The sequence below is a fragment of the Haemaphysalis longicornis genome, unplaced genomic scaffold (genome assembly GCF_048455015.1).
Source record: "Haemaphysalis longicornis isolate Haplotype H1 unplaced genomic scaffold, Haemaphysalis longicornis Haplotype H1 scaffold_4, whole genome shotgun sequence".
Taxonomy (NCBI): Eukaryota; Metazoa; Arthropoda; class Arachnida; order Ixodida; family Ixodidae; genus Haemaphysalis; species Haemaphysalis longicornis.
The window spans coordinates 5,726,907-5,752,538 of NW_027526361.1; the positions used below are offsets into that span (position 1 = coordinate 5,726,907).

General features: G+C 45.7%; 1 protein-coding gene across 2 annotated transcripts; it reads left to right on the forward strand.

Moving 5' to 3' along the window:
- The first annotated feature begins 302 nt into the window (after window positions 1-302).
- LOC144178163 (uncharacterized) lies at window positions 303-24,529 on the forward strand. Of its 2 annotated transcripts, XM_077705746.1 has the most exons (13): window positions 306-542; window positions 2,249-2,310; window positions 5,040-5,100; window positions 8,707-8,757; window positions 9,844-9,935; window positions 10,054-10,167; window positions 13,474-13,627; window positions 13,965-14,017; window positions 14,570-14,696; window positions 21,028-21,113; window positions 22,894-23,007; window positions 23,674-23,775; window positions 24,121-24,529. In XM_077705746.1, exons 1-13 carry the CDS (start codon window positions 497-499, stop codon window positions 24,172-24,174), a joined length of 1,116 nt encoding a protein of 371 aa, XP_077561872.1. In that variant the 5' UTR covers window positions 306-496; the 3' UTR covers window positions 24,175-24,529. The 2 variants fall into 2 exon arrangements, 1 of the variants encoding a protein (XP_077561872.1); XR_013323959.1 differs by lacking the exon at window positions 24,121-24,529 and having other exon boundaries at window positions 303-542; window positions 20,994-21,113.
- The last annotated feature ends 1,103 nt before the right edge of the window (window positions 24,530-25,632 follow it).

The window sequence follows — 25,632 nt, forward strand, 5'->3', positions numbered from 1 at the left end:
TGACTAAATTGCTGACGTAATTTGCTGTGAAACAAGCCAAAACGAGGGCATTTGTTTGCGTGCACGAAAACCATAATTTCAAAAACTACCTCAAAAGCCTTGAATACGAAACCGAAACTATCTTTTTTGAGTTGGTTTAAAAACATAAACTTCCTAACTGTTTTGCTTTCGTAAACGAAAAGCATAATTTTTCTTTTTGGTAGTTTTTAAATTTAGGGTTAGTGATGATAACGAAGGCAAAGTTGGCAAAGTAGCGTCACCTGTTGCCTGGGCCAACCGTGACGCCGTGACTGCTTCTCCCCTTGGTGACTACTCATGTAGCGGCTGATGGCGCCGTTGGCGCCGTCTCCGTCCGCCGCTGCCGCCTCCTGTTCCGGTCTCCGCCCACGTGTTCCCGGTTCCTGTGGTGCTCGGAAGCCGCACAAGCAGTTGGAAAACAACGCGGACTACACACGAACTCGACGGTGTCGGGCAGCACTGAGGCCATACTACGGTTATGTGTGACGGTGACGGCAACAAGTACCGGTTCCTTATTTTGGGAGGTAAGCGCGTCAATTATTTGTTTTCCCGAAACCGCATCCGGACGCCCCACTAGAGGCTTTTCTTCAACTTCAAGCAGCGCGTTCTTTGAGTGTGTGTCATTTCCGCTGTCGGCGGCGGAGCACTGGTAGTGGCTCCGTTACTGCTCTCAGCATTGCATTGGGACTATTCGGCATCGGCATGCATTTCCCGTCCTTGTTAACGCGTAATTAAGCGGCATGCGCGTGCGAAGTGTTGACTTTGAGCAACGAATGTAGATACTGACCCTGGGGTGCTTATACCAAAGGCACCTTGCATTCCTTTCCTCGTCGTCATGCCAGAGGCCCGTTTCGCAACCCGACCTCGTTCTGCCTTCGTATAAACCTTACATTTTTTCATGAGTACCTTTCGGAGGCGTTGCCAAATCACCCCCCTACCCGGCGACCCATGTCCGACGCTGGCTAGTCAGTGAGCGGAAGCGGTTTTCCCGGTTAGGTAAAATCAAGACAGGCTGATCAGTTGTAGTTGCAAAACGACACCAGCGAGGATTGCTGTACTGGATGGGAGCAGTCTGTCTTGATTTTTACACAGCCGGCCAAACCGCTTCCGCTCACTGACTGGCCAGCGTCACCGTTAATTATTGATAGTGACGCTGGCTAGTCAGTGAGCGGAAGCGGTTTGGCCGGTTGGGTGAAAATCAAGACAGACTGCTCCCATCCAGTACAGCAATCCTCGCTGGTGTCGTTTCGCAACTGCAACTGATCAGTCTGTCTTGATTTTACCCAGCCGGGTAGGGGGGTGATTTGGCAACGCCTCCGAGAACCCTGCCGGAAAGTTGATTGGCCGTAATTAAAAAAAAAAAAAAAAAAAACAGCGCGTAGGGCGAGAACTACGAAGCAGACAACACAGGCGCTGGCTTCCCGTGTCTCGTCCCATGCGGTATTTTTCTTTTTAAAATTTTCTTGGTCTGCATGAACACATGGCTGTGTAATTTAACCTCGGCAAATTGCGCCGAGAAAGAAAAAGGAAGCAATGTTCACGCTGACCAGCGTGTTCAGTGCTTGATGTGCCTTGTGCGTGCAAAGTGAAAGTGAAATGCCCTGTTACGAAGTTTGAAGATTGCGTGAGGCATGTCAATTGCACCAATGTTGTTGAACCATAAAATGTGGCGAAGTCACTGAAGTTTTCTAATCTTAACTGAAGTTCACACGTGTTTTAATTAAGTCGTTATGTCCAGGCATCATCGTTAAAGTTACGTCTGGACATTCTGGCCACAGCCCACTTCACAAGTCATGGCGGGAGCAGTCTGCCCTATTTTCTTCCCAACTGGCCAAACCGTTAGCGATTAGCCAGAGTCGGTTAACTATCAATTGTACTAATAACTGCTCATGGTCAGCCCTAACCTGAACAATCGCTACATTTGGACCTAATGCTAGACGGTCCCTTTAACAATGTTCATTTGTGCACTTGCCAAAGAGGTGGTTTTCTCATTCTGGCAGTTCACACGCTCCACTAGCACTACCATAGGCTGAACATTCCCCCCCACCCATAACCACTACCTCCCACTTGATGCTGCAGAGACATCTACCCTAAAATAAAGAAAACCGTGAGTGCTATGGGGGGCTAGGATTTTAAAATTAAGCCCAGTTACACTTAGGGTGGTTATGTAACTGAAACCGTTAGTTGTGGCAGTGACTGCGGGTTTCACCAAGTGTCTCCTTTGTTATAGGGACCGGTTTTACAGGGCGACACCTTGTCGACCACCTGTTGAAGAATAATGTTGCGTCCAAGGTATGGAAACTGTTTTCTCGACCATGTGTTCAGAACAGGGAAGCTATAGTTCATTCCACAAGCTAGGTGCAGCCCTGCGGAGGCTGCATTGTTGTCAACAGTCCGCCCACTGAAGGCGCCTAAGTCACTGTGAAGGGGGTCTTGAAAGGACATTTCCTTCTCCCCTTGCGTGGCAAGTGGAACCGCAAGGCCCCGGTGCCTTTTGTAGCATTCTTCTGGGTGAGTTAGGCGCCCTCAGAGGGCAGACTGGTGACAGCAATCTTGTCTCCCCAGGGTTGCACCAAGCTTGCAGAATGAACTATGAAGTGTACTGTAACAAATCCAACTTTACATTTAAATATGTGTTCCTGAAGTGGTGGCATAGCCAGAAATATTTTTTGGGGGGTGTTATACAACGCCGACAAAAAGAAAGAAAGAAAGAAAAGATAGCCTGCTTGCAAGCATTTCATTTTCTTAAACAATTTTGTTATTTTCGTTTTTATATTTTAATGTACCAATGTGGAGTGTGAGCAGTGTGGACGGAAAAAAAAGGGGGGCCAAAATGAGGATGAGACAGAGGGGGGAATGCACTGCGGAGAAAATTTTGGGGGTGTTCTGACACTGAATCACCCCCCATGGCTACGCCTGTGACCTGAAGCGTACACAGCTTAAGGTGTACCTCAGCTGGGAACAGTGAAGTGAGGGCCTTCAGTTTATTTGCACATGGGAAGCATTATGATTAGCTTCATGTGCATTTCCATTGGTCAAAGACAGGTTGTCAAAAAGTTTTTCGGATCCACAGTGCCTCTTCACTGTCCGGGTTGGAACTGTGTTCTGCCACTTAGCTAATGATGGCTTCAATCAAGGTTGCTGTGCAGCTCCTTTGTGGTGCCACTTATTGATCCTTTGTTGGCTGTTGTTGGGAGGATCCTTTCTTCTTGGTTTTTTTGTAACTATAGTCATTGGCTTGAGAGTGCTTGAGTTCTACATGCTGAGGGGTGGAGAAAAGGGTTTCTGGTTTAAGGTGGGTTGAGGATAGCTCCCCCGTTTACCTGCACGAGACTGAGTTTGTTGCTGCTATCCCTGCCATACCACTGCCTGTACACTGCATTGCCGTGTACAGTGTACTTCCTTTTATAGAGCTTTGTTTTCTGGTGCCCGACATGCCCAGCTGGGTCTTAGTGTTTTCTGCACAGGATCACTTTTTCGAATTTAGTGCACTGGTAAGTTCAGCTTGACTGCGAGGTATTACATCTTCTCGCAGGTCTAGTTTCACTGGCAAGGACTTCTTGTGTCTCGATGCATGAAAGTTTAATGTAAGGCTGAGGAGGGCCCTCTCTCCCGGCTTTGGTGGGTTCTATTCGCACTCCGTGCCGTTCCTGTCTTGGTGTGACCACTCTAATCACAATTCCGTGTACTTGTACAATGCTCCCATTTATGGCAGCCCTGCAAGGAGCCCTCCTCGTGTGAGCCCTCTAGCTGCTTCTCCTGCTGTTTCCATTGTATTATGTCAGAGCAGGCTGCGCCATATGCTGCGGTACTGGTTAACACTGCCAGTGTGATGGTTCTCAATGTTTCTGTCTTTTGATAACCCCACTTTGTCACCTAGCCTTTGAATGATGTGGCGTTGCTGTGTCCTTGGCTTTTTTGAGGTTGTCCAGGGTGTAACCCTCGTCCGCTTGCATGCAAACACTTAGAACAACCCTTTCGTCCAACTCCCGTCGGTCCAGCACCAAAGTGATTGATCAGGATTGTATAAACTTTGCTTTTCGTGCATAGACGTTTTTTTGCTCTCGCCAGAGTCCACGCATTTTAGTCACTGAAAATTACATTGCAAGCAATTTTTTTGCCTAATTAATGGCGCAATAAAAATAGTTAAAAAAAAACAGGTGTCATTTCTATGTCCTTAATAAAGCCATGGTTTTGCCACGTGGAATCTCTCTGAGTCATGTAGGCGAACTACTGCTTTCTCTTTTGCTAAATCATGTGCCAATGAAATTTGTACAGTGTTGTTTGACCTTGATAACGTGGAATGTTATGTCCTATTGAAGAAATCACAAAAGACCCGTGTTTTTTGTTCGACCTGGTCACTCAGCCTAAGGGCTGTGTGTCTCATTTAATTAGTTCACATTCACGTTCAATGTTTTTGTTTTTTGCCGTCCCTCCTCCCTTTTGTGCTTTAAATGGCCAACATCATGACACCATCAGCACCTTGGTAATGCAGATTGACTGTGTTAGAACTAGTTACAATCAGGCACCAATCATTGCCTAAGGGAGAGTGCTGGTCCTTGTTGATCTATATACGATAAAACCATAGGAGAAGTCTAGTGGGTCTCTGTGTGCTCTTGTTTTTTGTGCTGTCTTTTTTCCCACTGGTTTTGTTTTATTAAAATGTACCAGTGCCTGTGCAATTTGTTGCACCATTGCCGATTCTGTGGAATTCTGCTTCATTGTAGAGAGCTTTGGAAACATGCACCTTGGCTGCTCAGGTTGATGTTTTGTGCCCAAAATTGTTTTGAAGCATCATTGAGCCCTGATGTTCCAGCATACATGAATACACTGCAGTGCTCTCTTGTTCAAAAAACCATTCAGGTTTGCTAGCAGACACTCTGTACTGCACAGAGGTATAATTCGCCTATCGCCTACCCAGTGCTTTGCCCACTGTTTAATTTGCCAAGACATGTTGGCCTGGGCGTGAATTGCTCTGTTCTGCCACTGTATCCTCCCTTCTTGATTCTGAATCCTCGCAGATCCGTGTGGTGGATAAGGTTCCTCCACAGATGGCCTGGCTTAACAGTGCCCACAAGGCAAGTGTTTTTGTTGTTGTGGTTGTTGAGCCATTTCACCTTCGTGAACTCCACAAGCAAGCTGCTGAAACAGTAGGGCTTTTCGATTTACCGTCCTGGACTCTGTGCGGACTCCCCGAGGATTTTCCCACGTATCCTTATGGCTTGGGGGAATCCTCGGGCTCCCTGCAGGCTATCTGCGCTCAGTCGGAGATGGTAAATCGAAGAGCCCCAGTGTCAGCATAGACACCTTTTTGGTGCGGCATCAGCGGCTGGTATTAGTGTTCTTTTTTTGTGTGTGTGTGTGTAATAGTAATAGACTGTGAATAGTAATAGTAGTACACTGAACTTCAGGTTTTGAAATGGGCTAGTGTGGTGTGCTTTGTGTAGCTGTGCCATATAGCGCTAATGCATTCTGGCGTAAACACATGAATAAGCGACCAAGTGGGCAAAGCAGAAGAGCAAATGGGCAAGCAGTGCAGGTTTAGCTTGTGCGGCCTGGCTAGGGAAAGTGTGATGGCAAGCCGGCAGAGACGAGGTTCTCGCTAGCAAGTGTGGCCACAGAATGTTGGCAGTGCTGGATTGGGGAGAGCTGGTGTTTGTTGGGTGGCACCTGGTGTCCTCGTTGATGCAGCGGCATGACCAAAGCTGCGCCTCTACATCTACCCTTGTTCCTGCAAAGCTAATTGGTCTCTGCACGGTGTGTAAGGGATGTGCTGTGTGTTCTGAAACTCATGCTCGCTACCATCTTCGGGACTGCATTTATATTTGTCTGGCCCCCTCTTCTTGGAAGCAAATAGTAGAAACAGACATAGCCTAGATCATAGAATTGGGGATCGCTTACCTGCTTCGAAACATACACGAGCTCATGGTTCATAGGAAACCAGCATCTTCTTGTGCCTTTTGAATATTTGTACAGTTAACAAAGCTGTTAAAGGGAACAGCTGTACTATTTAATCAAAATCAAACTAATCAAAAGTGCCCTGTTTTAGTTTATGTATTAATTATTCGACGAATTTGCTATATGGCTATGACTGATGCGTGCAAACTGTAGCTGCTCCTTCTCTACAGCCTCCCTGCTGCACATGGTCATGCCCAGAATTTTTGGCACTTTTATGGGCCACAACAATAGCATGCAACTTTGTATAAGTTGAAATAAAGTAACAAGTGCCACGTCGTTTGATGCGGTCGCCTAATAAAAGCACCTCCCCCCAGCACTTTCCAAATGCACTGGGTGGGTCATAGGGATTGGTTGCGATGTCATTTAAAACAGATGCAAATTTCAGAGCATCGCACACTACCAACTCGACATGTGCTGGAAATTCCAAATGGTGCTGTTGAATAGCGTAAGAAAACTAACACCTAACTACCGCCCAGAAGCTGGCTGGAAGCTAAGCACCCTGCACTGCCTCTGTGTAACTCTTGCAATAGTGCTACAATGTCAAGTGATAGGAATGTCAGAAATTTGGGTGGCCTGTTTCCTCATTGCATGTTCAGGTGTCACCGGCACATTTAGTCCTCTTGGGGCAAAGATATGTGCTATTGGTCACCTTTTTATCGTGCATTTTCAGTAGTGTGCAAGCGTTGTCAGCTCATCATCTGCCATCTGTTGACGCTGAAACTCTTCGTTTATATTGGTGTTTCCTGTGGCACGCTTACACCTTGTGTTCAATTTCATCATTTCTTTTTAAATCCTCCCCCTTGGGTCTCATCCCAAGACATGCATGCAGGTTATGGAAAAGAATTTGGTACGCTGCGGGAGGCTTCAGCTCCTTTGTGGATTGCATCAAATGGGGTCTGTGGCGAAGCATTTGGTGCAGCAAACTTTCCTCCACTTTCCAATTGTACGTCCTCTGAGCGCAAGAGGACTGAATTACACAAGCACAGAAGACAGATGTACCAAAACATGCTACTGAAAGCTGCCTGCATTTTTACTCTGCGTGCCTCACATGGTATTCCAGAAACTTGCAGTGTGGGCTTTGCTGACGGAAGCATGGATTGCTACAGCTGTATCAAATAGGAAGCATGGGGCTGCTGAAATGCACTGTGCTTTTGTTGCGTTTAAAAAATCTCACTGGAATATGCAAAAGACTGCCTGCATGCAAGGCCACAATGACCGCAACTCGCGGGCCCCTGTTTCGGGAATTCGAGGACTTCGTTGTGGGCACAACAGATGGCGCTATTATGCTGAGGAGATGTAGGGAAACAACCATGAACAAGGGAGCAAACCATACTTGTGAGAAGGACTTGTAGAAGATTGGGCCTGTTAATTTCCCCGGCCAGTGCAGCGTAGCTTCTGTAGCATTGCGAATTATGCAGGGGAGGAAGCTGTTTTGGTACGGAAGCAATCCATTAACACTGATTACAATAACAAAAATCTTTTGCCTGAGAAGGTTGCTCAAGCTGTGCTCCATAGCGTTGGCAGAGAGCGCTTCAGGTAATGGTAGAATCATTTCCTGCCAAACGTATTTCTAGTTGAGTAAGAATTGAGCGACCTTGCAGATAATCACAGTTGCATACCGTCTTTGGGGTTTCTTGTTCTTTTATGTATTCCTGAAGTTTTTAGCTTTGTTGAAAACAACAGAACAGAAGTTAACATTATTTCAGCTACCGTATTTTCCGGTGTATAAGTCGCGGTTTTTTTTCTGAAATTTTCGTTGGTGCGTCCTATCCACCGGTGCGACTTATGTATGGAATAAATCTGGTTCGCGGTGGCCGCGCGTGGCCAGCACACGTTGAGACACAGCTCTATGGTGTCCATAGAGCTGTACGGCATTTCTCATAGCCCATATGTCGCTTCGGGACATTGCACCAAAGAATTTTCAGCTTTTTCTAGTCAAAAAGAATGATAATGACCTGCGACAACCACGTGCCACTTTAGGCCATGCGCGGTAACTACAGTTCAGTATAAATTCAAAGTAACATCAAACTGGGTTGCAAAAACAAAATACAGCTCATGAATTATTACAGTTACTCTGAAGGAGGTAAACGTGCTGCTAATTTTTAAAATGACAGCTTGGAGGTAAGTTTTGTATTTCGTGCCGCGCGATGTTTGGAGAGGTGGCCAAATGGGTCGCCGACTCTTGGGACTCCACTTCTACAAAAACAGTTGCAGCCGGGTTGATAAAGGCCGGAGTAATCCGGTCCGCGAGTGGTAACGATGTTGGCGAAGAAGGCATCAGAGTCGGAGGTCGACAGTGATGCACCGGTGGAACTCCCACTGAAGATACTGAATTATTTGTTAGCGAGTCTGAGGAAAAAGACTTCGATGGTTTTGCCTAAACGCCGTCCGTAAGTACATGCCATCTGGGTGTATCCATAAACCATTTTTGAGAAGTTAGTTGTGTCCAGACTTTAGATGTTATATGCTCGTGTCTAGCCCTGCTTACAGGGGGATGCGTTAATAGGCGGCGGCCGCCACAACCATGTACTTTCGCTGCACTTTCTAACAATCTGATTCACTATAAGTTTACCTAATTAACAAGTGCGTCTTATACAACGGTGCGACTTATATACGTTTTTTTTTTTTTAAACTGTCATTTTGAGGGGGGGTGCGACTTATACAAAGGTGCGACTTATAGACCGGAAAATACAGTAGGTTACTAAAGCTTTTTGTTTCCTCTGCAGGCAGTGTACGAGGACCCTGTGGTTGAGTTCAAGAGTGCGAATCTCATCAATCCTGGTATGTCACTTTTCTGTTTCGTTTCACTCTGCTTTAATGCATTTGTCTTGCAGTTTGTTTGGCGGTGCCCCTCGTACCACTAGCTGGTTTCAAGTTTCATAGAAGTGGATTTAGCTGAATTGCAATCTGGCAGTTACACACTCTAAAACGCAATTTGGTCGTGCAGTCAGGTCTCTATCACAGTCTAGTATATTGAGGTGTTGCCATGTTTAAACTACACTTTGCATGCATGTGTGTGTGTGGGTGCTAGAGAGGGTGGGCGGGCGAGTTGTTAGTTAGCAGAAATTTTCAGGAGTTCAGGTGTATTTAACTTTGTGTGCCACCAAATGCTATGGAAGTCAGCTTAACTGAGCTACAGTCTACAGATGCTGCCGCAGAAATTTCTACCATGCCTCATTTGACAGGGAGGTTGTTCGTTGAAACATATAAATTATAGTGAATCAGTCAGATGCCCTCTTCCTTTTGACTGTTTGTGAAGAAACTTGCATTAAAGTCCTTGGCTTCTGATGGATAATCATATCCAGTTAGTGATGACAGCAATATGTGAACCTGTATATTCTTTAGGCCATGGTGCAAGATTGATTTAAGACTGGTCCTGTGCTTTTCCAAAGGCGGCACTCTTAAAAGCCACAGAAACCATTTATCCTGCAAAGTTGGCTGCCACAGGTATAACTGCCTGTTCTTGTACCTGCGATAGATGCTGCAAAAAAAAAAAAAATGCTGTAAACAACCAAGCTTTGTGCGAGTTGCTTCTTAAAGTGGTATTTCACTACAAACAGTACGAAAATTTAGCATTGTGTATAAGTTTAGGCAGCCAGTGTTTATTCTCAGATTAGTCGAGGCTGCAACATCGGCCCACAATGAGCAAGTGTTAGTAGAGTGTGGCCAGCCAGCGTGGTAGCGCCACAATGTTCGGTGGAGTTCTCGTGGCTCATAGGTGTGTGTCGACAAAGGCGATGCCGCCACACGTTCTTTAATTACATTTGCCAAGATCGTATTCAGGGTAAGAGTTGCGCTGTCCTTATCAAGGCTAGCTGTTACATAGTCAACATAGGCCCTGGTGTCTCCTGCTCTCATTTGCTCCAGCATCGTGCAAGGCAGCATTCGAGTGTCCAGAGGGGCCGTTTGATTTTGTTATCAACCTGGCGGCAGAAACCAAGATCAACTTGCCTGACTGCGTGAGTTGCTGTGTTTCTAGAGCAGCTGTTTTTTGGCCTCAGCTTCACTTGGCGTGTTCCTACATCGTGTCTGGCTAGCGAGGGGGACCAATCTGCCTCCCATTTCTGACACTTTCAGGTGTACGAGGAAGGAATCTTGAAGCTGAGTCGAAACTGTGCCAAGGAGGCCTGTGAGTGTCGTCCAAAGCGCTACGTTGAGCTTTCGTCTGGTCACATTTACGGCGAGGGGAAGGTGCGTTTTCTGCGCGGTCATTTCAGGCTCAAGTGTTGTTCAGTCACAAAATTGGGTGCATTTTCAGATTTTAGGGGGCTATCTTGGTGCACGCGTAACAGGGGGGCAGGGGGCACAAGACTAGGCAACCTCGCATGTCGCTCCAAGTGCTTGCACTCTGAACCTATCAGGCAGGTGCCAATGCCTGTCACTCGGGCATTCCTCTTGTTTACTCTTTTCAGCGCATGCCTGCCTGTGGCTTTCTCCATATATCTGCCCATCTCTCATACCTTCTGGGTCTCAGTGAAAATAAAAGTGTAAGAGGTGATGACAGTGTAAATGTGGGGTGCTATGATGGTAAAGCACTGGCCATGGCTCACCAGTAAAGCCACATTTTCAAAGGGGATGGCAATGGAAGTTTAGGCTGTGATCTATGACAAGTGTATGCACAAATGCTTCAGAGAGAAGCTACCTCTGTGCTCTGGGGCCACGAATGACAGCATGCGTGCTTCACAGCATCTTGCTTCACTGGTCCTATGCATAAGTTGTAAAGCTGGCCCTTTCATGCAGTGAAGTCTTCAATGTGACAGTACTTGAGTTCCACAAAGCAAGCCTAGTGTGTGTGGGTGTGTGCGTGTCTGTACAAGCGAGCAGGCATATGTGCGTGCTGTCCAAGCATTTCTGGTGGCAAAGAACTGTTTCCACTCTAGTAAATGGTGCATGCTGTCATATTGGGAAAGAGCTGAACACTATGAAAGGTGCCAACTTTTGCTTAATAGGTGGACGGCATTTCATGACTCATTATGGTACTTGCATAGTCTTATACCCCTGTCACACGGGCAGTTTCAATCGCAATTGAGTCGATCCGGATCGAGCTCAATCCGGATCGGGTGCATTCTACACGGCAGTTTCAATCGCGATCGAGCTCAATCCCGCTCGAACTCAATCCTGGTTTCTCAAGCGCGATCGAACGAAAGCGGCGATACTCTCGTCCCCGATCAGTAATGGCACAGAAGGTGAAAACTTCAACTAATGCCACAAATTGTGTCAAATAACTTGACCCGAACAAGCGTGTGGTAACATTTCCATAGTTACGTATACTATGTTACGTATACCTACGACCGCGCGAGGTTACCAGACGCCGGCCGCAAGTACATTGTTAGCGCCATCTGACGTACACAAGTGCAACCGGTGCAGATTCTCGATCGTGATTGAAACGGGCCGTGCCGTGTAGCAGCGGCAGTACGTCGAGCGTGCTCGAAAACGCGATCGCGATTAACTTCAATTGCGATTGAAAGTGCCCGTGTGACAGGGGTTTTAAAAGCTACAGCTTCTCTTATGCTGTGGGGATATTTGTGTGAGTGCACCTTTTTGTCTTTTTGTGCCACCTGTGCCCCTTCTGCTGATGCATTTTACTACTGCTATGCATGAGCACGTGGATTAGAAATCTCCTGCCATGACAGCCACATATCAGTAGAAAGATGCATGGTGCCTCTGCAGTACTAAGCCTAGTTTGACCCTGAAATTGAAGGTTGTATGGGGTGTGTGGTTGCGGTGTAACGCCAGTTACCTTCGCACTAGCGAAATGGCAGATCCCGCTTCCACGTCCCGCATAAACGGCACGAGCCATCATTTTGGGACAACCTTCTGCTGGACTTGTGCTGGATCTTTGTTGCCAAGGGGATGCTGCCCTCTCTCTGCAGTGCAGTCGTGGGGCTGTGTAGTTTTCTGCAGCGCATGTTGTTTGTGGCGTTACTTCTTCTGTGCTTCTCTCATAGGCAGTATCGCTGCCGCTGAATGATAACAGAAAGTAGCACAACCTCACCACATAAACTATGGCATTACAGTGCGGATTTTTTGCAACTCCCATTAAAGTTGCAACTGTGTACAATGAAACTGACAGCCGGGATGAATGCAGGGAGTATGCTTCTGTGCAGGAATATAAAAACCCAGTGTGCGACACTGTTTGAGTTTAGAGCACATCAGTCAGCGCCCGCACGCTGTCTAGCCAACTGCATGAAATGGCAGAGTCGTGGCAGCTGTTTGCCATGAACGGTGAACATGCACGTTACTGAAGAACCACTGTCAAAGGAAGCCCCAAGCTGAGGTATCATTTTCGCATGTTTATTGGCTAGCATGAACCTGTAGGACCAAGGAAACACGGTAATATTGGGATTTTAGTGCAGTGCTAAAGAACAGCGGGTCTACAGTAAAGGGACCCTGCAACACGATTTAATCAGTGCACATAAACCTGCACAACATTTTATATTGCACTGCCAGGAATACCCTACCAAGGAAACACGGTAATATTGGGATTTTAGTGCAGTGCTAACGAACATCGGGTCTAAATTAAAGGGACCCAGCAACACGATTTAATCAGTGCACATAAACCTGCGCAACATTTATATTACACTGCCAGGAATACCCTAGCCAAATATTACACGTGCATACGCATGAAGGCAGTAAGCTCGTAAATCGCTGTGAAAGATGTGGAAAAACCAACTGCGCTCTCTTCAATTTCCATTATTATGCACCGCTGTAATTCCAGCGTTACAGTAGTGGCTGCCCTATTGGCTGTTGCTGGTGAACCTCCCGGTTTTTTCTCACATTTCCTGTGACAATCTGTCATCAGCACTGCGCACCGGCCTCTTCTATGTCTGAACCTGTACAAACAGTTCTGGCATTTCTTTTATGCTTTGAATGCGCGTGGAGTTAGTGACGAACTCAATACTTCCCTTTCAACCAGACCACTTAACAACAAATGTTTATTGCTTCAAAAACGCCCTAGAAAATGCACTTCAAAAATGCTCTTGCGTGCCTGCTTTTTATTTCGCCAGACCAGTAATAGACCCCTACACATTGCGGGGAAAAAAAAAAAGAGACCTCCTCCGGCCTGTGATATATCGAATGCCACCGAAGAGAAAGCCACGAGCTGCACCCTGTCGGGGGAGAGCGCACAGCTTTTGTCACGTAGGCAGTGATCGAGTTGAGAGGGATCCATTATGTGCGATTTTTCATCTCGCGTACCTTCGGTGATAGTTAATGAATTTTTATAATTCTTGCGGCAAAAGATTGCTGGCACAATAGACTTTACCCCAAAATACATTCTGGGTAGTTGGTGGTAAGTGCTGCAGGGCCCCTTTAATCCCTAGTTCTCTACTGTGGCTTGCATCGTAGCTATTGTTTTGTTTCAGTGCATAAAATTTTGAATACAGCTTCACCTTATGCCATTGTTCATCAGCAGCCATGACAGACCTGATTTGGTGTCTCTCTTCTGTTGCATGCACGCTGCTTATGTGCATATGTTGTGGTCTTGTTGCTGTGCAGAAACCTTCACAAGAGCATTTCCCATTGGAGCCATGGACTGTGACGGCTCAGCTAAAACTTGCAGTGGAACAAGATCTTGAAGAGATGGAAGCCCTGGATTACGTGGTTCTGCGACCTGCCATTGTTTATGGCATCGCCGATAAGCACGGAGTTGGTGAGAGCTCTCTTTGGTAGTATTTGCTTCCTGGGGTTAACTTTTCAACTGTCTGTGTGTGTGTGTGTGTGTGTGGTGCAATTAGTCTTGGAATGCAATCAGAAGCAAAAAAGACTTTCTTTTCTTTTAGAAAGGGTTTTATTTTAGTTTCGGTTTTTTAGGCATGTTGTTCTCATTGTTTTGTCTGATGGTGGGAAGAATAAGGCAGATGATGTGATGGCCTTTATTTGTATCCCTTATCTGAAAGATCAGAGTATGGACACTAAATGGCTTGCTTTCATGGCGTTGGTGCTTCTCAAACACTTTGCATGTTTCCCCCCTTTTGTTTTTATTTTAGTTCCGCGCATTCTAGTAGGTGCTGTGTACAAGCACCTCAAGGAAACAATGAAGGTAATTTTCTTTTTTTTATGCTTCTCTAGAACACTTGCGTCTTATGTGCTCTGCTTACATGCAAATGTTCATTCCAGAAATAAGAAAAATGAGTCACTCATGCAATCATACAATTTGCTTTTCACACTGCTGATTAAAAATATTGTCGTGGATGCATGAACAGTTTTCACAATGCTCAGCACGAGGTCGCGGGTTCGATTCCCGGCCGCGGCGGCCGCTTTTCTGATGGAGGCGCAAAGCAAAAACGCCCGTGTGTACGAGATTTCGGCGCACGTTAAAGATCCCCTGGTGGTCAAAATTAATCCGGAGCCCTCCACTACGACGCGCCTCATCGCCTGCGTTGCGTCGGCACGTTAAACCCCACAATCAATCAATCAGTTTTTAAAATGTTCGAAGACGGCTGCCTTATGTTCCGTTTTCCTTTAAATAGAAACTGTTGGTGGTCTGACCAGAGACCTTTGTTACATTCTAAAATTGAGTGGGAAATGAGCCATCTCAATCTAATGGCGGTGCAAGCAGATTGAGTGTTCTCTTTGAAATGGTGCCGTGCAGCTTCTGTGGACCAAGGATCTCAAGATGAACACGGTGCATGTGTCGGACCTCTGCCGTGCCATCTGGCATGTCTGCCTTCACGGGAAGCCCAGAGAAGTCTACAACGTTGTCGACGAGGGGGACACGAGTGAGTTCTGTGGTCTGGGTTCAGGGGAGGGTGTGCCTGTGTCATTGCTGAGGCTGAGCACGTATCAGTGCTGGACCACTGGGCAATGTGTCACTGGTGCCAGTGGCTGCAAGTTCTACAATTTGGGAATTTCTTAGGCGGACAAAATGTGAGCAAAGCAGTTGCAGTATGGCAGCAAAGTCCATGCAGAAAACACAGTTATACCTAATGCTGGTTTAGATTTCACCTTTATTAAAAATATTTCCATACAAGAAAGAATAATGGCATTTATTGTTGCAGGAGGAGGTCCCAGAGTTTACACTGCCGAGGGGATTTCCTGTGCCTGTACAAAAAAACCATACGCACAGGCAGGCAGAGCAGTGAAGCAATAATGACAAAGATAAATACGTAGATAGCAAAAACACATATCAATATTACATGATTGAACAGAGATATATGCAAAGAGCGGGCGAAACGGGCAAGTTTTCACGAAGATTGAAGGAGCATCAACGTGACGTTGCAAAAGAAAATCGAACGACGAATGCACTGGCAGAGCACGCCTGCCAGCACAATCACCGCATCGGTTGGGACGACACCGCTATCATAGCAAAAGAAAGAAATTTAGCCTCCCGTCTTTTCCTCGAGTCACTCATCATCCAAACCACACCTCATACTGTCAACCGGACTGATGGCAACATGCCTGCCATCTACACGAAGTCATTGCGCCATATCTTGCATATAAATTGACGACGGCCTCTTGCCTACTTTATTGTGAACAAGGAACCCGTATGGGCTCCGAAACGTCAAATTGTTTTCTTTTTTGACTTGGTCAGTGACCACGATTTTATATTCGCAAAGAGCGGGATAGACACTTTACGGTCATGCGTAGTAAAGCAAGGTTCATTATAGGTAATGGGCATTGATTACTAGCAGACTGTTGACTACAAGTGATTTTTAAAAGATTTATGGAATAAGCATTTAGAATGGATGAATTTGATGCTTCTGGGCAGTGAATTTCAAAGTGTTATTCTTGAACAGAGGACTGTTTGCTTCCTGTAAATTGTGCGTACTTTTGTTAGTAGCATATTTTGTTTCTCGAATCTGGTTTTATTAGGGTTTGGTAATTGTAGGGCAGAAATATTATTACAGGGTTCGCACAGGTCCTTGAAAACCCTTGAATGTAGAAGTGTCAATTTCAAGGCCTGGAAAGTCCTGGAATTTTTAAATGGTCCTTGAAAACCCTTGATTTTTCCGGAGAGAATCAATGGCCCTGTCTTTTCACAAGAATTTAAAGTGTTTGTCATGGATTTTAGGTGTTAACAAATGTAAAGAAACGTTGTAACAATCAAGTTTCAGTGTATTGCGTGAAATTACAAGTTTGGTGGATTTTCATTATTACAAGGCAACATTGGGAGCAGGCACTTGTCAATCCAATCCATATCATGATATAATCCAGTAAAAGCCAGCTTCTGTTCTCTATCTTGCGTCTAGTCTGTGGACGCTTGCTCATTGCATGTTTGCTGTGCCTCATACGCTCCATCTACGTTTGCTTTTACGTGCAAATGGTGGACGTGTACATAGTTCATCCTGCCTTGAAGCAACTCTTGCTCGATTTAATTTCAGCTGGTACTCTTGCTGACAAAGCAGGAGATGCAGGCCACATTAACTAAGTTTTGAAATCAAACAGCCTCAGTAAAACACAAAGACAAAAGAAAAAACTGTAAATACCAGCCATGAAATAAAAAACATAAAGCTGGTGGAGCCCGTTACAGTAGAACGTCGTTACAAGAGACACTCAAGGGACCCAAGAAACATGTCTTTCGTAACCAAGGTCTCTTGTACGTGATGTTGCTGACATGTCAAACATAGGAAAATCAACCAAACAGTCTTCATTTAAATGTCTCTTATAACCAAGTGTCTCTTATAAGAGTCTCTTGTAATGAGGTTTTACTGTAGCACCTATCTAAATATGCACTAATGTGCTTAGGTATTCAGGGATGAGACAGCTGTGCATATTGCGCCTTTCTGATACAATTCCATTTTCCTGAGCCAAGCTGCTCCAAAAGCACGAAAATGGCAAAAATTGCGCCAAACTGCTCCAGAAGAGCCTCAAAGGCACGGATTTTGATGCTCATGTCAGTTTCGGCGGTTACAAAAGCCTCCCGCATCCCGGTCACCGCTTTTATCGTCGGTCAATCGCAAACACAGAAATGGCACAAATAGAAAGACTGAAACGAAGCAAGCGATAGCTTTTAAAACTCGATTCGCTTTCCGCCCGGGTTCGCTGAAACGGCCTTCTCGATTAGGCATCGCTGTGGCAACAAACATGGCCGCCGCCTGATCTGGCTGCTACCAACGCACTCAGTGCGTATCGCCGATATTTTCCCTGGTTTATTTTACGCTATCAGCTGAGTTCCAGTCTATTCATTCTATCTGTTGTGGCTCTGAACAGTGACGTTAACGCAAGGATATGGTTTGAGATTGGTGCCAGATTACGGGAAGTTGGGCGACTCGAAAAAAAGTTCTTTGAAATGTGGGGCCTACGACTTCGGCGTGGTTTGTCCTTGAGTGCGAAACGCGGTGCGCACGTCTATAATCGGGTTCGTGAAGTGAATTTTTTGGCTTGTTGTGCTGTTGTAAAATGTTGAGGTGGTGCTGTGCTTCGAAGCGCGATCGCGGGCCTCGGGGATGGAACGGTCGACGCGAAAGTTGTGGGCTGTGCTGCGGCGCCGTGACCTGTTCAGGCAGCGCCCAATAGCTGCAGGACTACACGGTTGCCATAGAACGCGACTATAACACTTGATGCATGAAAAGTGAAACTTAATGCCAAAATCTAGGTGGCTAAACATTAACGCTACTCAAATGACCATAGGGTGAACCTGCGCCCCGGGGACTGAAACGGGTAGGCTGGTTGGGCTATGCGACCGTTAGCTTGAAGCTGCTCAACTGTTGCCGTGACTACAGTTGTTCGTACAACACAGCCTGGGATTACAAAAATAATAATTTTAGCATTAAAACAGCAAAAAAAAAAAAACGCCACAATTGCGGAGCCCTTAAATTTGATAAGAGTTTTAGCAGTCCGTCTGTTCCGTCGTGTACGTAGTTACCGTGCTCACCGGGACTCGTCAGGGCACTTAGGCATTCGTAGCCGTAGGGGATTAGTTGCGCGGACCTGCCTTCGCCTTGTCCGCGCCTCCTCGCCTTTCCGCGCGCGCAGGCGCAGACCGGTCCGGTCAACCCGGTAACAAAGTAACCAACAGAACAGACCGACTGCTAAAACTCTCTAATGTTAACGGCAGTTTTGTTGTCAGTGTTGCGTGCAGGCGCAACACAATATCACCAGTTAGGAAAAAGGTAGTGCAGTTAGTACTTTGTGATACTCTTAAAAACTCTTTCAGGTAAGGCTGTTTGAGTGTTCTGTGTATTCAAAACTGATTGAAATGTGCACTTGACCTTGCAAATTGCTGAAATAATGATTTTTTAAGCTCACAAGACGATGTATTAAATGTCCCTAACTGCTCCAAATCAAGATTCTTCTGCTCCAAAATCGAAATTTTGCTGCTCCGAAAACTGCTCCCAAATCTGTTTGGGCTGTCTCACCCCTGGGTATTGCACAATAAAAAACTTTTGCATTGTGTTGGAAAAGTTATAAATAATCCCAGATAAAACATTAGATGGGGACCTTGAAAATGTTTTCTGGTCCTTGAATTTTCGCTTTTGAAACCTGTACGAACACTGTATTAATGACGGTAGCTTTATTTCGAATTCAATCAATTCGAAAGCCGAGCTTTAGCTGTAGTGAGTATGTGAGCGGAAGAATTTTCAGATTCGGGAAAGTTGGAAGGGCAGATGTCTGTACAGGATTGAATGCAATCAGGCGTACTGCTTGGTTTTCAGAGTCTTGAAGGTGAGACATGTTTCATATGTGTTTCCCCAGGAAGGTAGGCAGTATGTGAGGTGGCTCTGTATGAAAACGTAATACAATGACAGCACAACATGCTGCTGGAAATAATGGCGAGATTTGATTAATGCATGTGTACCGAAATCATTTTTTTTTAACAAATGACATCGCATGTTTGTTAAACTTCAGGTGAAAGTCAAGCACAACGCCTAGAAAAGTTGTATTTGATGGATATATCACGTGGTTATCTAGATTGATGCTTGGAACTAAAAAGGTTTGCTTGCGATGGGCATGAAAAACCATGAAGCATGTTTTTGTGGCATTTATGTGCAGCGCATTATCATTACGCCAAGACGCAATTCTTCCAGGGCCCTTAAGCTGCGTCGTCTAGTTAAGATTCTTGTCACGAGCCAATATCGTCGTGCCAGCGTAAAGAATGCAATCAGAATTAAGGCAACTAAAATATACAAGAGAAAAAGAAGCGACCCTAAAATGGATCCTTGCGGAACACCTTCATAAATGGTTATTGGCTGCGATATGGTATCGGCAAATTGAACCTGAGTGCAGTCATGTAGGTAACTTTCGAAAAGGGTTAGAGTGAGTCCACAAATACCAAATAATTCTAACTTCGAAAATAGTATAGTATGGTTAATTGTATCAATGCAGTAATTGTAGTAAAGTCAATAAATATTGCTGCGGCCCAGCACCCATTGTCAATAAAATTTTCAATCTGCTCGGTGAATTCTATTAGTGCTAGTTCCGTACAAAAATTAGGCTGGGCACCAAATTGTGGTGGTGTGAGGCTAAATTTTTCAAGGTACTTCACGAGTCGGTCAGCAAAAAGATTCTCGATTAGTTTACTTAAGAATGGTAGGATCGCGATTGGGCGAGAGTTACCCAATGCATTTCGATCTCCTTTTTTGAATACTGGCACAAGTGTTCCTTGTTTAAGTTCGGAGGGGAAAATTCCTGGGGTAAATTTATTATTTATGAGAGTAGCGATAGCTCACGGGTGACAAGTTTTCTTCTAGATGGACGGATGATGTCTAACCCTGGAGCAGTGCATTTTGGACTACATAAAATATGAAAAACCTCCTCCGGTGATGTAGGGTGTAAGTAAAGTGATTGGGAACAACGAGCATAATGCAGAATATTGGTTGGTTGGAATGAGGATACCCTGGAAAAAAACATATTGAATGCATTATCTATATTGGGAGAATTAGTGAGGCACTTTTCATCAACCATTTCATTTGTGCTGGGTCCTTGTTTAGGCAGGTTCAAAAATTCCTTAATTAGTTCCCAATTTTTGTGAATATTGTTACCATTTATAATCATTTGATTTTGATAATAGTCCCGTTTAGCAGCTTTTAGAACTTTAGATAATGTTTAGGAGTAATTTTTGAATCGCTTTTGTAATGCTAGGTTAAATGGGCATAATTTCACTTTTTAGTCAGGTTGTCCTTTTTTTTACGAATACACTGCAGTAGGTTATTTGGGATCCATGGGTTTTTGGGTGCAGAGTACTGTTCGTATGTCACAGAAAATGATGAGCACAAATTAATCGTTTCTGTTAATTTAGTAGAAAAATTGCAAAAATGGGCTTCAGCAGTTGCAGTCAATGTTTGAAATTTACGGGCGAAACAATTTGGTGTCGAAGAACTGCCTTGTTAGTTTTTCCCTTGCATTGATTATGAGTTCCAACCAATAAGAAAATGGGCTAATGGTGTGTAGTGTCAAAGTTAACGACGGCCGCAACCTGAGGCTAAAACTTAAAGCTAAAACTTGGAGTTAAATGGGTTTAACTCTCACTTGGGTTCCATCGCTGCACTGGGTGAGAGTAACAGCCCGATGAAACTGTTACAACTGGTACCTGATGCAACCAGGACCAACTTGTATCATTTGCTTTAAAAAACAATTTTGTTGGCACTCTCCCAAAACACCATGGCCCGGGCTTACATTGGTCGAAGTGGGACATACAAATTCTGAGTTGGCCACGTTCAGAAGGTACTCGGAGGTGTGCACTCCGAGCTAATTCCACAGCCAGCAGCCAAGCATGGTTGCAGAATAGCCAACATCGTAAGGTTCATGTCTGGCCAGATATAAAGAAACCTTTCACGAGTGGCGTCTGCCTGACACACTGCAAAAATAGGCAGTCTGTTCAGCAGGTGCCAACTGGGTTAGCCATGTATGGGCCTAATCAGCACCTGGATCGACCAGCTTCTCCAGCCTCGCTCGTGTACTGCACTCCCTTCCTCGTTTGTGTTGCACGTGTGTGTACTCTTGTGACCACCGTGACGGGTGGGGCTAGTTGCCTTTTGTTTGCTCTTATCCCAAAAGCGTGCATACGGCCATGTCGTATAGTGCAGACACGGGGAGGGCTGATGTACTCGTCTAAGGGCGGTGTTTTTCTCTGCCAGTGCTACAGGTTCCCTCTACTCTGCTTGCTTGCAGCACAAGGGAAGGTGACAGAGATGATATCCAGTACATTCTCAATAAACCATGCATACTGGGGAACTGCTGCCTCACTTCTAGCAAAGGCAAGTGCACGTGTGCAGTGTGTCTTTGTGTGCCTCGAGATTTGCACGAAGGATGCAATGCGGAGAGTGTGCATCTGGTTTGTCAGAGAACTTCCAGAGTAGCCCGCAGTGTTGAGTTGCGAAGAGGCCGCTCATAATGCAATGTCTCCACTTACTGTGGTACCTGCTGAGAGGGTGCTGTGGAGGACCTTTTGCCAGGCTCTCTTGAAGGCATGTTTTAAAGAGTTAGAATGGGGGTTTGGGCTAGTTGGTGCATACTAACTTAAAATCAAAACAGCGCCGTGTGTCGTTCCTTGTCCCGTCTTTTTGAGCTGGTCAGTTTTAACGAGTGTTTGCAGCAATCTGTTTTCACGCTTCTTCCCACACTGATGCTGCACTGCAACTTTCTCCACTTCTTCTTTTTGTGGCTGGAGCTGCCTGTCGTATTGTCATAGCTCTCACCAAAGCACCACTGTACCTTTTCAAAGTGCGAGCACTCTTCCAACCTTCAAGTATATGCGTCTTCAAGTCAGCCCGGTTAGTCTTCGTGCAGGACTCGCCATGTTGTGCTCCCCATTCCTGACGAAGTGGGAAATGGAGGCACGGAGCAAGGATTATTCAGGAGGCGCAACAGGGCTTTCTTCGGCGGCGCGATAGTCACGGCAGCGGGCACGACACCGACGCGCCCTCTGCCGCGAGGTGCCAAAGGGAAAAGGCGCGCCGGTTCAAGGTCAGACAGTGCATATCCGGCTGTCATTGTGGGCAGGCCGCAGACGACGCCGGCGAATCCCTCGCGCGACTGAATTTTCATTGGAGTCGGTTTGCGGTGGAAGAAATCTTCGTGTCTCAAACATCGTTGTCATAAGACGAAGGGGCTCTGATTTTTCTAGAACGCGAGACCTACATAAAAAGAAACATGTGGTTGAAAATCTAGGTAGGATTAGTTCCAGTGAATGATGGTTCTTGCCCTCTATGCCATTAGTTCATATTCAGACTGTCTGAACTTCGCCTCCTTACCTGTGCAACATGAAAAGCGTGCGCAAATCTCAGAACCAGCCCGCGGGAGCGGCGAGAGTGAACCACTCGTGGCGGGAAGGCTGCTCCGGGATTCCTTGTATTGCTTCGTTCCAAGCGCGGTATGGCTTGTAACTAGGGCAGTATTTATTAACTGTTGCTGCTAAAATGCCCAGCACTTCTATTAATGTAGTTTACAGAAAGAAATCTGCAATTTTCACGATATATTCGATCATATTGCGATTTTTGTGCGCCGAGTCCGAAGAAGAACATGTAAACTATGGCAACGCGCTTGACGTGCCATCTGTTATTCTGCTCCGCAAGCTGGATTTCCTTCTCGCCAGACAGTGACATTAACGCGCCGCCCACCCGCGCTGTCCCAGCCTGGCAGATTCCCCTCCTGAAATGCTTCTTTCTGCGTGGAAGGAGGTTTCTTTTTGTTTTCTAAGGCATTTCCACACGAGCAACCATGGCATCCGATTCATTTTGCTTGCAGTAAAGAACGCTGCTTTATACGAGGATATTTCAGTACACTGCGATTACGTTCTCCATACACAGCTATTGAAATCATGCCACTTGGTTGCAAATAACAATGCAGACGTGTCTAGGCAAATGGCACTATGTTTTTGTGGCCTCGAAAAATATGGAGCCAACCGGGCTCGGTTCCAAGTTTCCATGCTAGTCAGGTTGTTGCCATAGCTCGGGGAGTTAGTAGCAAACCTTTTTGCATAGACACTCCTAGGCCCCGCACTTGATTGCGATTGCCCGTTCTTTGTGGCATGTGCAGAGCGACATGCAGTCAGCTGTGGAGCAAATCAATGAGAAGCACCTGGCTCCCTGGGCGGAGGCTTGTCTCAAGGACAACATCAGCAACACGCCCTTGTCCCCCTACCTGTGTCAGGTCAGCAACGGGATTCTTTTTTCTCTCTCCATTGGCTTAGGGTGGCATCTCTGCTCCCCAGAGCGACTGTACCGGCTTTTAGCTCAATTGGGCACTACCCGCTGCGGTGGCTCAGTGGCTAAGGCGTTGCGCTGCTGAGCACGAGGTCGCGGGTTCGATTCCCGGACGCGGCGGCTGCTTTTCTGATGGAGGTGAAAAGCAAAAACGCCCGTGTGTACGAGATTTCGGCGCACGATAAAGATCCCCAGGTGTTCAAAATTAATCCGGAGCCCTCCACTACGGCGCGCCTCATCGCCTGCGTTGCGTCGGCGCGTTAAAACCCCACAATCAATCAATTGGGCACTGGACCTTTTATTTGTTTACTCATAGTCATATAGTTTGTTGTGAGGGTCTAGTCACTAAAGTTTACCTAGTAAGAGCGTTTATGTTGTTTTTGTTAAGGATATACCTAAATTTAGCAAAACCTGATTCATACGTATCCAAGATTCAAGAACTCAGAAATATTAATTTAATAACTGGCGAGTTCTCCCAAGTAACCAACTTAACGGTTCTCTACAACACCCCTGTTTCGTACATGACCGGTTTTCTGTGTGCCAGATGCTGTGGTATTGCACACGATGCCTGAGCTCATTGCAAGTCCCTCCTTTGGAACTGTTGTTAATGCAGGAGCTTCTGTTTGACAAAAATCTCTGCTTGGATGGGAGCAAGCTCCTGAGCACTGGCTTCAAGTGCCTCGTTCCAGAGATGACGAAGGAGCGCATCGAAGAAGTGAGCACTCTGTCTTGCAGCAGTGACATGTCACCAAAATGTGCTGTTCTTTTTGCTTGGTTCCCTAAGCTGCATTGCTTCACTCCTCAGGTTGCACATTTGTTGTAGCACCTGAAGCATTTTGGGTTCACTTTGATTTTAGAACGTCAGCCAAAGTTTTTGTAAATACTAATTGCAAAGCAGTGAGTGCTGTCTCTCCTATCCTGGTAAACATAATTCCAGCTATTCTTGAGAAACATGCAAAAAGCTGCTTTTTACAAATGTGTTTTCAACAGCGGAAAGCAGTGCATGAAAGTGGCATGCAACACCTTCTGACGCTTTCTTGCACACCTGGTTTCATTGCAGATAATCAGCGACTACGTTGAAATGGGCTTGTTTCCCAGGTCACTGCTTTCGTGATGCGAGGGCGGACAGAAGTGCTGGCTAGTCAACTTCTGGTCATCTCAACGAACAAAGTGCCTTGCAAAGTATTTCGCCACATCGCCAGCTGCCACTCGTGTGTAGCGTGCCAGCCGGTTTTCTTGCCTGGCTGATCCAATATTTACAGCTTGTAGGACTCGGCCTCTCCCTTCTTGCCTTGCGCATTGCATTTTACATTCCATTTCCTTCAGCGAGTTACTCTTGCTTTGTTGGAAGTTGCGCTGTGCGATGTTCCTGGAGTTTTTGCCTGCAGTTGCATTGCTTGAATTTATTTGTTGCATTGTGATATGACAATCAATAAAGTTTTCAACATTGTTTGAGTGGCATTCCACTAGTACCATGTTTGCTTCACTCTTTTACTCTTTCTCTTCTGGAGAAATTGAATGTTATACCACATGCTCACACACGGAGAGGGAGGGCGCTGCTTTGGAACAGTTCTAGTGGTGGCCTCTTGTGCATCCCGGGGGTGTTGTGATGTGGAGGTGAGAGACGGGGATCACGTGAAGTGCAAAAGTAGACACCGGACGAGGATGGGTGCTATCTTCCAGGAAAGCTTATTTCGGAAAGCATACAGATATACAGGGTGTCCCAGCTATCATGAACAGATTTTAACAAACGGCAATGGAGCTGCTCGAACAAAACTTAGTGCATAATGTTCCAGTACAGTGGAGTAGGGGCCTGTAATTTGTTCGTTAATGAGATATAATTAACTGCAATTATCTAATTCAAGAAGTACTGTCTTGATCATTAAAGTGTCAATGAGGCACTTGCAGGTACCCGAGAGGTATCTAACTGTGATAATTGCAGCGACGAACTAATTGCGTACTCTTTTATTTTGACTCGTAAAGCTGCGAAATACGAAAAATGCCATGTGACTGCGCTCCCACTTGCTTCATAAACCAGCACCCTCAAGTAAGCCGATTGAAGTAACTGCTTTGCCTGTCACACACCCGGAGAGAGAGAGCGCATCACCTTGATAATGGCATGCATGGAAGGAAAGCAAAGCAAGTTTCGCGAGGTGCTGTTGCAGATGAGGCACAAACTAGGTCGTGATTTTTTTTTTTTTATTGAAGCTAACTTCAAGGGAGCCTGTTTGGAGGCCTTGCTTTATGATGCGGGTGGGAGCAGCTTCGCGTGGTATTTTTCGCATTATGCGGGCTTTCTTTATTGGTCCGAATAAATGAGTGCACAATTAGTTTGTCGCTGATGCCCTTAATGGGTACCTACAAGTGCCTCATTGACACTTCAGTGATTAGGACAGTATGTTTTGAGTTAGATAATTACAATTAGATATCATTAACAAAAAATTACACTACTTCAGTGTACTGGAAACATTGTACACTAGGTTTTACTGGAGTAACGCCTTTGCTCTTTCTAAAAATCTTGGTGCATGATAGCTGGGACACCCTGTAGCACCACCCCGCCCCTCACCGTCAT

Excerpts from the sequence above, each read along its gene's own strand:
- LOC144178163 (XM_077705746.1), top strand. The coding sequence starts at position 497 with ATGTGTGACGGTGACGGCAACAAGTACCGGTTCCTTATTTTGGGAG. Across the intron at positions 2,311-5,039 it reads AGAATAATGTTGCGTCCAAG|ATCCGTGTGGTGGATAAGGT; the intron begins GTATGGAAACTG and ends GAATCCTCGCAG. Across the intron at positions 8,758-9,843 it reads TGCGAATCTCATCAATCCTG|CATCGTGCAAGGCAGCATTC; the intron begins GTATGTCACTTT and ends CATTTGCTCCAG.